The following is a 13044-nucleotide window of genomic DNA, read 5'->3' on the forward strand; positions in this document are numbered from 1 at the left end:
ACTCGGCAAAGTAGCCACCTTTTGCAGATATAACCACCGTACAGACACTCGTGGCATTCTTTCTACAATGGAAATCAAATATTGTACCGGAAGTTCTTCCCAACACTGTTGCAGAAGTTCCCACAAATGTGTTGCACTTGTAGGTTGCTTTGCTTTCACCCTTCTATCCAGTTCATCCCAAACCAGCTCGATGGGGTTTAAGTCTGGAGACTGTGCTGGCCATTCCATTATTTGAAGCCTACCATCTTGTTCTTTTCTTCGAAGGTAGCTTTGACATAGCCTGGAGGTGTGTTTAGGGTCATTATCTTGCTGAAGGATGAACCCCTAACCAACTATGCATATACCAGAGGGTATTGCATGGTGCTGCAAAATGCTGTGGTAGCCATTTTTGTTCAGGGTGCCAGTCACTCTGTGCAAGTCGTCGACTCTGGATCCAGCAAAAGAGCCCCAGACCATCACGCTTCCTCCTCCATGTTTGACAGTTGGTGTCACACAATGAGGAACCATCCTTTCGCCTACTCGACGGCGTACAAAAACTCTGCGTGATGAACCAAAGATTTCAATTTTGATTCATTGGTCCATAAGACTTTCTTTCCAGTCTTCAGTAGTCCACTGGCGGTACTTCATGCCCAGGCAAGCCTCTTTTTCTTATTTTGCCATCTTAGCAATGGCTTTCCTACTGCCACTCAACCTGTCAAACCTGCAGCTCGAAGTCTTCTCTTCGCAGTTGAAACTGAGACTTGCTTACTTCGACCAGTGTTAAGCTGTGCTTGAAGCTGTTGTCCTGTGAGCCACCTATCATGCAAGCTATTGCCTCTCAGAAACTTGTCTTCTGATTCTGTTGTGGCTTTGGGTCTGCCAGACCTCTTCCTGTCAGAGTTTCCTCCAGTTTACAAGTGCCTTTTGATGGTGTAGGAAACTGTACTCACTGACACCTTGGCTTTATTTTCCCGTTTTTGCTAACCTAAACTCTTCTTTTTTTTTTTACCTCAAGCAGTTTACTGCTTACCTTTGTACCATTTCAGGTTATTCACTGGTCTTGAATTGCTTAAATTTCAATAAAAACTGGAAAAATTGAAGTGTTCGAAAACTTTTGACCGGTAGTGTACGTCCGTTAACATTTGACTGAAGCATATATCTTTTCCTCAAACTACCAGACCGATATGGACCAAATTTGGTATGATGAATCAGAAGCGCAAGGTCTCATGGGGTTGTGATCCCCATCCAGATGCTCCCCTTATAAAGGGAGTGAAAGGGGGAGTTTTGCTTCATATTCTTTCCCAATATGGTTGGCGTACCTCTCAACATTTGGTTGAGAACATTTATTGTTGTTTTTCTTTTTGTACATGTGTACATGACCAGGGAGGCCCCTCTCCCTCCCCCTTTTACCTTGTACATTGCAATGTTGTACTTGTGTCCTCCAGGAAAACGTCACTACATTAACAAGGATCTGATACTCTCGATCCCCTGCCTTTTGGGTGGTACAAAGATTAGATGTGTAATATGAAAGCTAAATAGTGAACGTTTTTTCAAATATCGCATACATAAGCCGGTACCCGAGATGTTTGCCATGGCAACAGAATTCAGCCAATCACTGCCGTGATCTAATCAAGTTGACATCATGTTCTGAGGAATAGATATCTGCAATATGAAAGCGACTTGTTCAACAGTTTTTGAAATATCACGTACACAAAAGTACATGGATAGATGGTTGGTTGGACGGAGCTCATTTTAACGTGCCCCTTCTCCGGCCTTGTCGGATGGGCGGGAGACAACCTTCATGTATTTTTCCATCATCTGTTCCTTTTTGTCTTTTGTGGATGATGCACAAAAAATATTTTAATATTCTGCAGGTTGTCCCCGTGGGTGCTCCGTATTTTTACGTGGAGCTTGACAGTGGTCAGAAACTTCTGCATCGGATTCGCAACAAGTTTCCCTTGCATTTTGGAAGGTATAAAATTGTATGGTCAGTAATGTCCATCTTTTGGCTGTTATTAATCTTGCCTTTTGTTTGTCATGGTTTTTCAGTTGAACTCCATAGTTGAAGAATTTTCAATCTTGCCCATCTCTGTGTTCTGCAGGGAGGTGCTGGCTCATAAATGCCTGCTTAATGTAACTGAGCGAAGTGACTGGAGAGCCTGTCAAGATGGCCGTGAGACGGAGGAGATGCAGGCTGCAGCTTTCCGGAAGATGTTCTCCCCTTTTGACTTCACTCTCACAAACTAGGCTCTTAACCTGCTTCATGTGCATCTCACTCACCTCCATCTCTATCTCCTCCTTTTTACCCACATCTAAGCCTGGCCATCATGTGACACACTCATAACATTTAATAATAAAATAGACTTTGTAAACAAAGAATAATAAACCGTGTTTATTATTCTTTCACTGTCTATTCTAGGTAATCTTGCCCATCCTTCCTTTGGCGTGTGCGTGTGTGCGCACGTATGTGCGTGGCTTCCTCTTCCTCTTCAGCATTCTTCCAAACCTCATTTGGCTCTTTGGTGCTGTCTTTTTAAGATTACAATTTTTTTTGAATATGTATTTTATAAAACTAGGATGTATAGACCTGTACAGAGGAGCCATGGTGATATCTAGGAACATCAGTACGTATGATCCGTATGACATTTGCACATACCATGTAAATACCATGTCTACCAAAGGTGAATTCTTTTTTCTTTTTAATTTACATTTCTACACCTACGTCATGGCTTATGGAAGACAGTAAAATACAGGAAGGAGTTGTAAAATCATAGATAGAAACCAACTTGTTAAAATAAAAAAATTTTTTATCGTATCCTGAACTTCACCAAAACCGAATCAATTTGTCGTTTTCACACACCAAACCTGTCGAAGAAGTTTCATCCAAATCCATCCATAAGTTTTTGAGATATCCTGCTCACGGACAAACAGACAAGGGTGAAAAAAATAACCTCCATCCACATCCACTTTAGGTGGCGAAGGTAGAAAAAAAAAATTGGATCCGTATCTGGATCTTCACCAAAACCGAATCAATTCGTCCTTGGCAGACACCCACCTGTCCACCAAGTTGTTGTTTTTTCCAAATCCGTCCATAACCTTTTGAGATATTGTGCGATATATCATGTTAGTCCTATCACTCAACGGTGAAGAAGCACTCTCCTTTTTCATCTTCAGATGTCTAGGGCTGCTGAAGCAGTTTCCTAGTCTATAGGGCACGATCTTGGACGGGTCGCCACTCCGACGTAGTAATGGCGAAGAATCAATTCAAAAAAGCAAGTCTGGTATTAGCTTGACGGTTAAGGTGGCTGGCTAGCTTAAGATCTTAGGGTGTTGAGTTCGAGCCCCCTGTCGGGGCCGTTGAATTAACACCACGTGGGATGACTCAGCCTGTCATCCTATCGAGGTTAGCAAAATGAGTACCAGCTGACTGGTAACAGGGGCACTGCATCAGTGGCACAGCCACACTTCCAGAAAATGATGCAACCAGCAGCCATTTCGGCTGCATATGAAACGACTTTAAAAATTCTCATATCTGGATCTTCAGCAAAATCGAATCGATTAATCTTTGTCGCACACCCAACCTGTCCATCAAATTCGTCCACAAATTAATTTTACATATCTTGTTCACAGACAGACAGACAGAGGTGAAAACATAACCTCCGTCCACCATCTGTGGCAGAGATAAGTGAATGGCAGGCCTTCTGTTAGTATTGGTTCACGAGTTATCAAACAGAGTGACCACTATATTCATCATGGGTGTGTGTCTGTGTGTGTGTCTGTCTGTCCGCAGCATAACTACCCGATGATATCATCCGATCTTGATGAAACTTGGGTGGGAGGTTCATATCATGATCTAGTTGTGTCCTGCCTAGAGTGGGCGTATTGCACCCATTGTGGGTGTAGCCACGCCCGAAAAAAATGTCTTTTTAGGGGGTAATCGAGTTCAAGGTACATCTTCTCCGAGGGGTTTGGTGGAATCTGACAGGGGTTTCAGTATTTGGTTCGGCCAATGTCATGTGTCTAGCCCCACGGAGCTCGATTTTTCATTTTCGCCCCAAGGTCAAGGTCACAAGGTCACGAAATTTAGAAAAGTCGATTTTTGATTGTTTTATTACATTGTTCGCTTCCTGATAGGGTGAAATGTCGTACATGATCTTATATTATCACATACATCATGAAATACAAGTTTTCCAACAAATTTCAGAATCTTTGACCTTTGAAGGTCGCAAAGGTCAAAGTTTCAAAGTTGTCGGAATCGAACCAAATTTTCGGTATTGTGTAGCTAACTAACCTCTTAACAGATAATACATTCCTATTTATATATTTTCAATGTTGGTTTTGACCTTTGTCATTGAATACCGCTCGCTCGTGAACCATCGTCGTCTCCTGACTTGTTTTTATGTTTCTTAAAACTTATTTGATAATTCGGCAGTCTTATGTCATTTGTAGCTTTGTTAAATGATTTGGCATTGCCATGGTGATGGACTGTGTTTTCGAGTTGATGCTAACTTGTCTCTTGCAATGTACTTAATTGGTTCCTTCTGGCTTTCCTGTTTACCAGGAATTGAACTTGGACTAGACCGTTCTAATGTGTGTGTTCCCTCTGAGCTTTCCTGTGAGTCTCTGGCCTTGCATTTTCCTGGTGTGCATACTTGGCCTATATTGTTTTGTAAAAGGTTTTTAAAATTTAACCAAAACCAGATAAATTTTGTTCTTTATTTATAAGACAACAACCACGTGGTGAATGCACTCTTTTGGATATCGGTGAATGTGAAGAGGCCGGGTGTTTGGACTTTTGAATACCAACTACATTTTTTGTCAGAAAATATAACTCTTCCAATGAAAATTTGAGTTGTAGTTTATGAGAATAAAAATGGATTGTTTTGTAAAATACTTTCACTTTCTTTTACTGGGAATATTTCACAAAAGTCTACTTTTCTCATGCACTGGTTTATCCCATCTCATCTGTAGCTTTCATATTCCCCTCCTGGAGACCCTGACACTCTGAATCTCATGGAAAGGCGGTTGGCATCAACCAGCTTGCTTTCTCAACATGGAAACCGAACCCGACTGATGGTACCCGTTTATTCTGTCGTGCTAAGTCCTTGCTTGGCACACCTGAGCTCTTCACCACATACAAAGCTTTCATCCGCAGCTCAATGGAATACTGCTCTCCCCTCTGGGCTGGTGCTCCTGCCTCACACCTAGCTCGGCTTCACGCTGTTGAAACCAAAGCGTTCAGAATCATTGGAATCTCCTGCGATGAAGCCAACTCCAAGGGCCTTTCACTCACTCACCGCAGGCAGGTTGGTGGTCTTTCTGTCTTCTACCGACTCCTCTCCGGCCTTGCTCCCCCAGCTCTCTCTGTGCTCTGTCCCCCCAATATTCCTTCAGGTCGCACAAGATCTGCCTGCAACCCTCTTATGGTTAAACTGCCAAAGTCTGGGCTCTCTGCTCACCTTCACTCTTTCATTCCCCTTTTCTCCCGCCTCTGGAACAAACTCCCCCACTCCCTTCAATCCCACTCCTCCCTCCAGGTCTTTAAAACAGCTGTTCACCACCATCTCTTATCTTCCTCGATCCAAAATGTTGATCTTTTCTACCCCCGTTAAAACACCCCAAATCCGCCTCTTTAAATCCCAAACTTCTTTCCTGAAATTCCTCGAAGTGTTCATTTGCTTTATACCGTGTACCCCTTCCTCCTCCCCCTTCCACAGATCTACCGACGTCCTTGTTCTCTACTGTTGTTGTTTGTGCACTTCTCTCTCGCCCCCTCTTGTCTCCCGCTCCTTTCATTGCATGTTTTATGTCTGTGCATCTTTGCATGTTCTATGTGTTAGCTCTTACACGAGCCTCGATTCTGTATTTAAAAAAGAAAAAGCAAACATTTGTGAGGTCAAAAGGATGCCCCACTGAGTGCCATTATACTTTGTTCTCTTTTGCTAAGTGTCGCTCTATGAGCGATTTTTCATTTGTTACTTGCCGGAAAAGATTCCGGCAAGTATGTTGATCTGTTCGTTTGTCTGTCTGTTTGTCTGTCTGTCTGCAGCACTCCGTCTACACCGTTGCACGTAGAATCGCCAAATTTTGCACACATATTGGTCTTGCCCTGGAATAGACTGTGCCCAATTGATGATGTCATCGGTCACGTGGTTCGGCCGACATCTTGGAAAAACCGAAAAACTTTGCACCTCCATATCTCCGAAAGTGCTGAATAGAAAAAATTGAGACATTGCTCTTTGTAAAGAACTCTCCATGGGGAATAAAATATGTTAATGATAACGTCACAGGTCACGTGGTTCGGCCGCCATCTTAGAAAAACCGAAAAACTTTGCACCTCCATATCTCAAAAAGTTCTGAATAGAAAAAATTGAGACATGGCTCATTGTAAAGAACTCCATGGGGAATAAAATATGTTAATGATGACGTCATCAGTCACGTGGTTCGGCCGCCATCTTGGAAAAACCGAAAAACTTAGCACCTCTATCTCCGAAAGTGCTGAATGGAAAAAATTGAGACATGGCTCATTGTAAAGAACTCTCCATGGGCAATAAAATATGTTAATGATGACGTCATTGGTCACGTGGTTCGGCCGCCATCTTGGAAAACGGCAAAAATTTTGTACCACTACATCTCCGAAAGTGCTGAACAGAAAAAATTGAGACATGGCTCATTGTAAAGAACTCTCCACGGGGAATAAAATATGTTAATGATGATGTCATCGGTCACATGGTTCGGCCGCCATATTTGTCCTAAATCGCCGATAAAAAAGTGAATTCCGGCAAGGCCTCGGTCTCTGACCGATTTTTCATTTGTCTGTCTGTTTGTCCACATAGAATAAATATGATTTTCTCTGCAACCGTTGGTCCGATTGACAGGAAATTTTCACCATCGGTGCACCTCCACCTGTAGAATTTTTAATGATAATTATGACGTCATATGTCACGTGGTACAGGCGCCATCTTGGAAAAACCAAAAAACTTTGCACCTTCATATTTCCGAAAGCGTTGCATAGAAAATATTGAAACATGGTGTGTTAAGTACTCCTCAAGGGAAATAAGATATGTTGATATCGGTCGGTACCTAAATTAAGACGTCATAATTCGACAAGCTTGATAATAATAATAATAATAATTCATTTATTTTGTATAGCGCTTTTCCAGAAGCCCAAAGGCGCTTTGACAGAGTGGCAAACATAATGCATAACAATACATGAAAACAACAATTGCAAAAAGACAAGAATCAATAGGGAAATATTTAAAGCAAAAGGAGGGAGAAGGAGAAGAGATAGTCAGGGGTTAAATGCTGTGGGTTGAATGTTGAATGCAGTGTTGAACAGGTGGGTCTTTAGTGATGTTTTGAATGTGGTGAGTGAGGAGGAGTCTCTGATGGTGTGAGGTAGTGAGTTCCAGAGGGTGGGAGCAGCGATGGAGAAGGCCCTGTCCCCCCAGGATCTGAATTTGGTCCGGATGGAGGGGGTCAGGAGGTTGGTACCAGCAGAGCGGAGGTTGCGGGTGGGAGTGTGTCTGGAGAGGAGGTCAGCCAGGTAGGATGGGGCCAGGTTATGGAGGGCTTTGTATGTCAAGAGGAGGATTTTGTACTGGATTCTCTGGGGGATGGGGAGCCAGTGAAGCTTGTAAAGGACGGGGGTGATGTGGTCACGGGTCCGGGAATGGGTGAGTAGACGGGCAGCGGAGTTCTGAATGTATTGGAGTTTATTGGTGATTTTTGAGGGTGAACCATAGAGGAGGCTATTGCAGTAGTCCAGACGGGAGGTGATGAAGGCGTGGATGAGGGTTTCTGCAGCCGTGGAGGAGAGGGATGAGCGGAGACGGGCAATGTTTTTCAGGTGAAAGAAGGCTGACTTTGTGATCTGTTTAGTGTATTTGTCGAAGGAAAGGGTTTGGTCAAAGATGACGCCAAGATTCCGGATGTGAGGGGAGGTGGATACTGGGATACCGTCGATGTTGAGGGCAAAGTTATGGGTGGATTTTGTGAGCGTTTTTGGGCCAATGATGATTATTTCAGATTTATCACAGTTAAGCTTGAGGAAGTTGATTTGAAGCCAGGATTTTATTTCAGTGATGCAGTTTGTCAGGATAGAGTGGGTGTCGGTGGAGACGGACTTGGTGGAGATGAAAAGCTGGATGTCATCGGCGAAGCAGTGGAATTGGAGACCATGACGGCGGATTAAGTGACCGAGCGGGGACAGGTAAAGGATGAAGAGGAGGGGGCCAAGAACTGAACCTTGGGGGACACCTTGGGGGAGGGGAGCAGTGGGGGATTTGCAGTTATTGATGGAGATGAACTGGCATCTGTCAGAGAGGTATGATTTAATCCAAGAGAGGGCAGTGCCGGTAACGTTAAAGGTGGATTCGAGTCGGGTGAGGAGGATAGTGTGATCGATGGTGTCAAAGGCAGCGCTGAGGTCGAGGAGGACGAGAATGTTGAGGTTGCCAGCGTCAGAGGGGAGGAGAAGGTCGTTGGTGATTTTGAGGAGAGCAGTTTCAGTACTGTGGTTGGAGCGGAATCCGGATTGGAATGTTTCATACAGGTTATTGGCAGAGAGATGATGTTTGAGTTGAGTGGCTACAGCGCGTTCCAAAACTTTTGACAGAAAGGGTAGGTTGGAGATGGGTCTGAAGTTGTTTAGGGTGTCAGGGTTTAGACCAGGTTTTTTAGAATGGGGGTAACAGCAGCAATTTTGAGGGAAGGTGGGACGATGCCTGTAGACAGGGAGGAGTTTATTGTTGCGATGATAAGTGGAGAGAGAGCAGGGAGGGAGGCTTTGACAAAGCTGGAGGGGATGGGGTCAAGAGTGCAGGTGGCAGTTTTCATTCCTATGAGGAGTTCAGAGAGGTCAGTAGGGGAGATTGGGGAGAACCGAGACAGGGGATGGCAGGACAAGGGGGGGCAGGTGGTTGGAGGGGGAGCGGGTGCGGAGGTGGTCAAGCTGTTGTAGATGTTGTCAATTTTGCGTTGGAAGAAAGAGAGGAAGGAGATGCAGTTGTCTACTGTGAATGACTGGGTGGTGGTGTTCAGGGGGCGGAGGAGTTTGTTTATTGTCGAGAAGAGTGCTTTTGGGTTTCCGGAGCCAGAGTGGATAATTTGAGAGTAGTAGGCAGAGCGGGCGCGGGAGAGGGCATCTTTGTAGTGTTGTATGTGGTCCTTGTAGGCTTGGGAGTGAACTGTGAGACCCGTTTTATTGCGGAGTCTTTCAAGTTGGCGAGCACAAGTTTTTATCAGGTGGAGTTCAGGGGTAAACCAGGGAGCAGAATGGGTGAAAGAAACTGTTTTGGTTTTTACAGGTGCAAGCTGGTCAAGGCAGGAGGAGAGAGTGTGGTTGTAGTAGTCAGTGAGGTCGGAAGGGGTGTGGAGGTCAATGAAGGGAGAAGTGGACATTTTTTCAGAGAGGGTGGATGAGAATGAGGTAGGTGAAAGAGCGTTTAGCTTACGGAAGTTGATTGTGCGATAATGCCTTGGTGTTGGGGCGGGGATGTTGATGGTCAGAGTGATGGCTAAGTGGTCAGAGAGGGTGAGGTCGGAGCCATAGAGATGGTGCAAACTTAATCCAGTGGAGCAGACAAGGTCCAAAATGTGACCACGGATATGGGTAGGAAAGTCGACATGTTGAGTGAGGTTAAAGCAGGTAAAATCAGTGAAGTCAGTGGTTATTGTGGAGTCAGTGGAGTCCATGTGGATATTGAAATCACCAAGGAGGAGGATTGAGGGGGAGAGGGAACATAGCTGGGTCAGAAAGTAGGAGAAGTCAGACAGGAATGATGGGTGTGGTTTGGGAGGGCGGTAGACGACAGCCATGACTGACTGCGTGTGACCAGAGAGTTTTAAAGCCAGGTGTTCAAATGATGGAGCAGATGAGATGGAGATGAGGTTGGTCTTGATGTCTTGACGGTGGATAACGGCAATTCCACCACCTCGGCCCTCCGAGCGTGGTTTATTGACGTAGGAATATCCATTGGGTGTGGTGAGGTTAAGTGTGTAGTAGTCCAGAGGTTGTTGCCAGGTTTCGGTGAGACAGAGAAAGTCCAGTTTGTTATCCAGGATGTATTCGTTCAGGATGAGGCATTTGTTGTTGAGGGACCGGGTGTTGAACAGGGTGAGCTTGATGTTGTTTTGAACAGCAGGGATGAATTCAGGTGATTTAGCCAGGGTTCGTAGGCAGGAGGTGCGATCGTGTGGGTTGCTGTGACCAGGTGCGCTGGGACGAAGAGTGAGAGTGCGCAGAGCCGACCAGAGGACGGGGATGGAGTGACCTGATTGCAAATAAACAAACTTACGACCGGAGCCACGGTGAATGTACCTGGGTCGTCGGAGGAGTCCATTTGATTTGATGGCAGAGATGCATGATGGGGTGGAGCGGGTATTGAGCAGAAGAAGCCTTGCGGCGGAGTACCTCAGAGCCATGCCAGGCAGGAGCGAAGGGACGAGTACGAGGCCAAGGTCGAGGAGGTAAAGCGGCAAACGCAGCGGCAAACGCAGCGGCAAACGACTGCAGCCGCTAATCAAGACCACAGCGGCAAACAGCCACCGCCGCAAACAACGGCCACAAACAACGGGAGTGGGCCTGAGGAAATAGTGGAGGAGCCGGGCAGGCGAAGCCAGGAGCAGAGCCGGGACCGAGCAGAGGGCAGACCCAACGGTCAAAAATCCGCCACGACCACCAGAAAAACAAACTATGTACAATGGCCCAGTCGGAGAAGCGGCGAACAAGTAACGCCAGCGTCCTCTCCAGACCGGACCGGAAGCGGAAGTGAAGATCCTCTTGGATCCAGAAGAAGATCCTTTCCACCTTTACCACGTCCAGACATGACTCGCGTTAAAAAAAACCCAATTAAACCAAACCATTGATCCGATCAGTATGATTTTTTTCTCTCCTATTGTTGGTCCAATTGACACATACATTTTCACCATTGGAGCGTCTCAACCTGCAGAATATTAGTGATAATTATGATGTCGTAGGTCATGTGGAAGAGGCGCCATCTTGGAAAAACCTCGCACCTGTATATCTCTGAAACCGCTCCATGGAACAAAATTGAAACGGCTTATTGTCAAGTACTCCCCATGGATAATAAGATATTGTTATGAATTTGGTAGAGCAATATCTAGAGCTAGGTAGATCTGAATAGGTAGGTATTCGGCTGTCGTGACAGGGACTCTACATGTAATAAGTTATCGATGTTTAGGCGTTTGTCGGGGTAAGATGTATGATTGTGGATCTACCTGGAGGTCCGAGTGTTAAATAGTGAGGGATTAAAGGTAACACCCCTGTGAGTCTCACCTGGTAGTCAAACCTCTGTCCATTATGGCACTGCAAACCACATAAACATTAGTTAGGTCCTTAGCGCAACATTAAATAATTCCCTTTCCCTGACATTGACTTCGTAATAAATAGACAGGAAACCAGGCCAAAAACACCGCCACGGTTGGCCGCCGCCGTTCGCACCTCAAAGGCCTACCAACCTCGCCTGGGACGGGTTACACCAGGACCGTGGGGTCACGGACGGGAGATGTCAGGAGTCGCATGCCGCAGAGGGCGTGACCTGGGCGAGTTGGGAGGCTGTGATTGGCTGAGGAGTGCGCCAATGTGACGTCATCGGCCACCAATATATGCGACGGTCGGACGCCATTTCGTGGCAGACGCAGGCAGACACCGGAGAGTTCGTAGGAGTTCGTTGGAGCAGGCAGTTGACACAGTTGGACACACGTCGATGAGCGATCAAAAGCGGCAGTTGGTGGAAAAGCTCCCCGAAGGCAGTTGGTGGAAAAGCTCCGCGAAGGCAGTTGGTGGAAAAGCTCCCCGAAGGCAGTTGGTGGAGAGTTCGTTAGCACACCAAGCACACAGAGCACGCGGCAGTTCGCAGCAGTTCGTTGCAAGTCGAGCCCTCCGTTGAACCATTGGTGCACGGGCCTTGTGGAGATCGTCCTCGTGTGAAGCTGCTGGCCACGCGTCGGACGCGGGTGCTTGGAGCGGGGCCTCGTAGAGCTTGGAGCGAAGGACCTGGTGGTGTGCGATCGGGCCAAAAGGAGCGGTGTGGATGGCCGCCACCAAGACGACGAAAGACCGATAAGCCGCATCCGCGTACATTTGAACGACGTGACGTGTTATTTTTGTATTCATAATCTCCCTCGTATCGTGTTTGCTGTCAGTCGTGTGGGGACGTCCCGATTTAGAGTTATTAGATTTACCGGCGCGGCTTTTTCACTGTATTACTATTCGATAATAAATCCTTATATTATTTTCTATATATATATCTGAACGCAGTTTTCCTGGGTGTTTGATTTTAATAGGTAAGGTTGCGGAGCCTTCGCTGTGTCCCGCCATTCCGCGCGTTTGTGTTGAACTTGAATCCGCAATTGAGTTTCGCCTCGGGAGTTAAAGTCTCGCAAATCGGCCATCCGTAACTGTGGTGTTAATCACAGTTGCGTAACAAGTGGTGTCAGGAGTGTAGGATTTGAACCCGTCGGACAAATTTTTTTTGTCCGCGGCGAGACATCGACACGGTCGGACAAATTTTTTTGTCCGCGGGGCGACATCGACACGGTCGGGCGTACATTGCGCTCGACGTTCGAACGCAAAATTTTTATAGTTGAGGCGGAGAAATTTGATAATCAATTGGGCAAACGGAGCGCGATATCGCGTCTTCGTCAAATTTAAATTGTGTTTCAGGAATTATTAAAATAAATACGCGCGCGGGGAACGACCTTCCGAAAAGCGGATGTCGGAGGTCGACGAAATGGAAGTACGCAGCGAGGCGGCCGAGGCCTCCGTCAGCGTTGGGAGTGAGCCGGAAATAGGGGAATTTGATGCAGAGGTGAGCCTTGGAACCTCCCTCGTCCCGAGCACCAACTTATCCCCCTCCCCTACCGGGGAGTCGGGAACAAATGGGACGGCCCCGAGAGACGACCAGGCTTTAATGAAATTTTTAAAGGAATTAATGGGAGACATGAAAAATAAAATGGAGTCCCAGGGGAAGGAATGTAGGGAGGGAATGGAGGGAATGAGTAATGATATGGGAGAAATGAAAAATAAAATGGAGTCCCAGG

At 46.2% G+C, this 13044-nt stretch overlaps 1 protein-coding gene across 4 annotated transcripts in view; it reads left to right on the forward strand.

Moving 5' to 3' along the window:
- CWF19L1 (CWF19 like cell cycle control factor 1) overlaps positions 1-4870 on the forward strand; it is a 44254-nt gene extending 39384 nt beyond the window's left edge. For all 4 annotated transcript variants that reach the window (XM_078782654.1, XM_078782646.1, XM_068125641.2 and 1 more), the window contains exons 12-13: positions 1854-1951; positions 2082-4870. In XM_078782654.1, coding sequence (XP_078638780.1) covers positions 1854-1951; positions 2082-2226 — 243 coding nt within the window. In that variant the 3' untranslated portion in view covers positions 2227-4870. The remainder of the gene's footprint in view (positions 1-1853; positions 1952-2081) is intronic.
- Positions 4871-13044: the final 8174 nt, after the last annotated feature.

Source organism: Myxine glutinosa, chromosome 1, assembly GCF_964187855.1.
Source record: "Myxine glutinosa chromosome 1, kmMyxGlut1.1, whole genome shotgun sequence".
NCBI lineage: Eukaryota > Metazoa > Chordata > Myxini > Myxiniformes > Myxinidae > Myxine > Myxine glutinosa.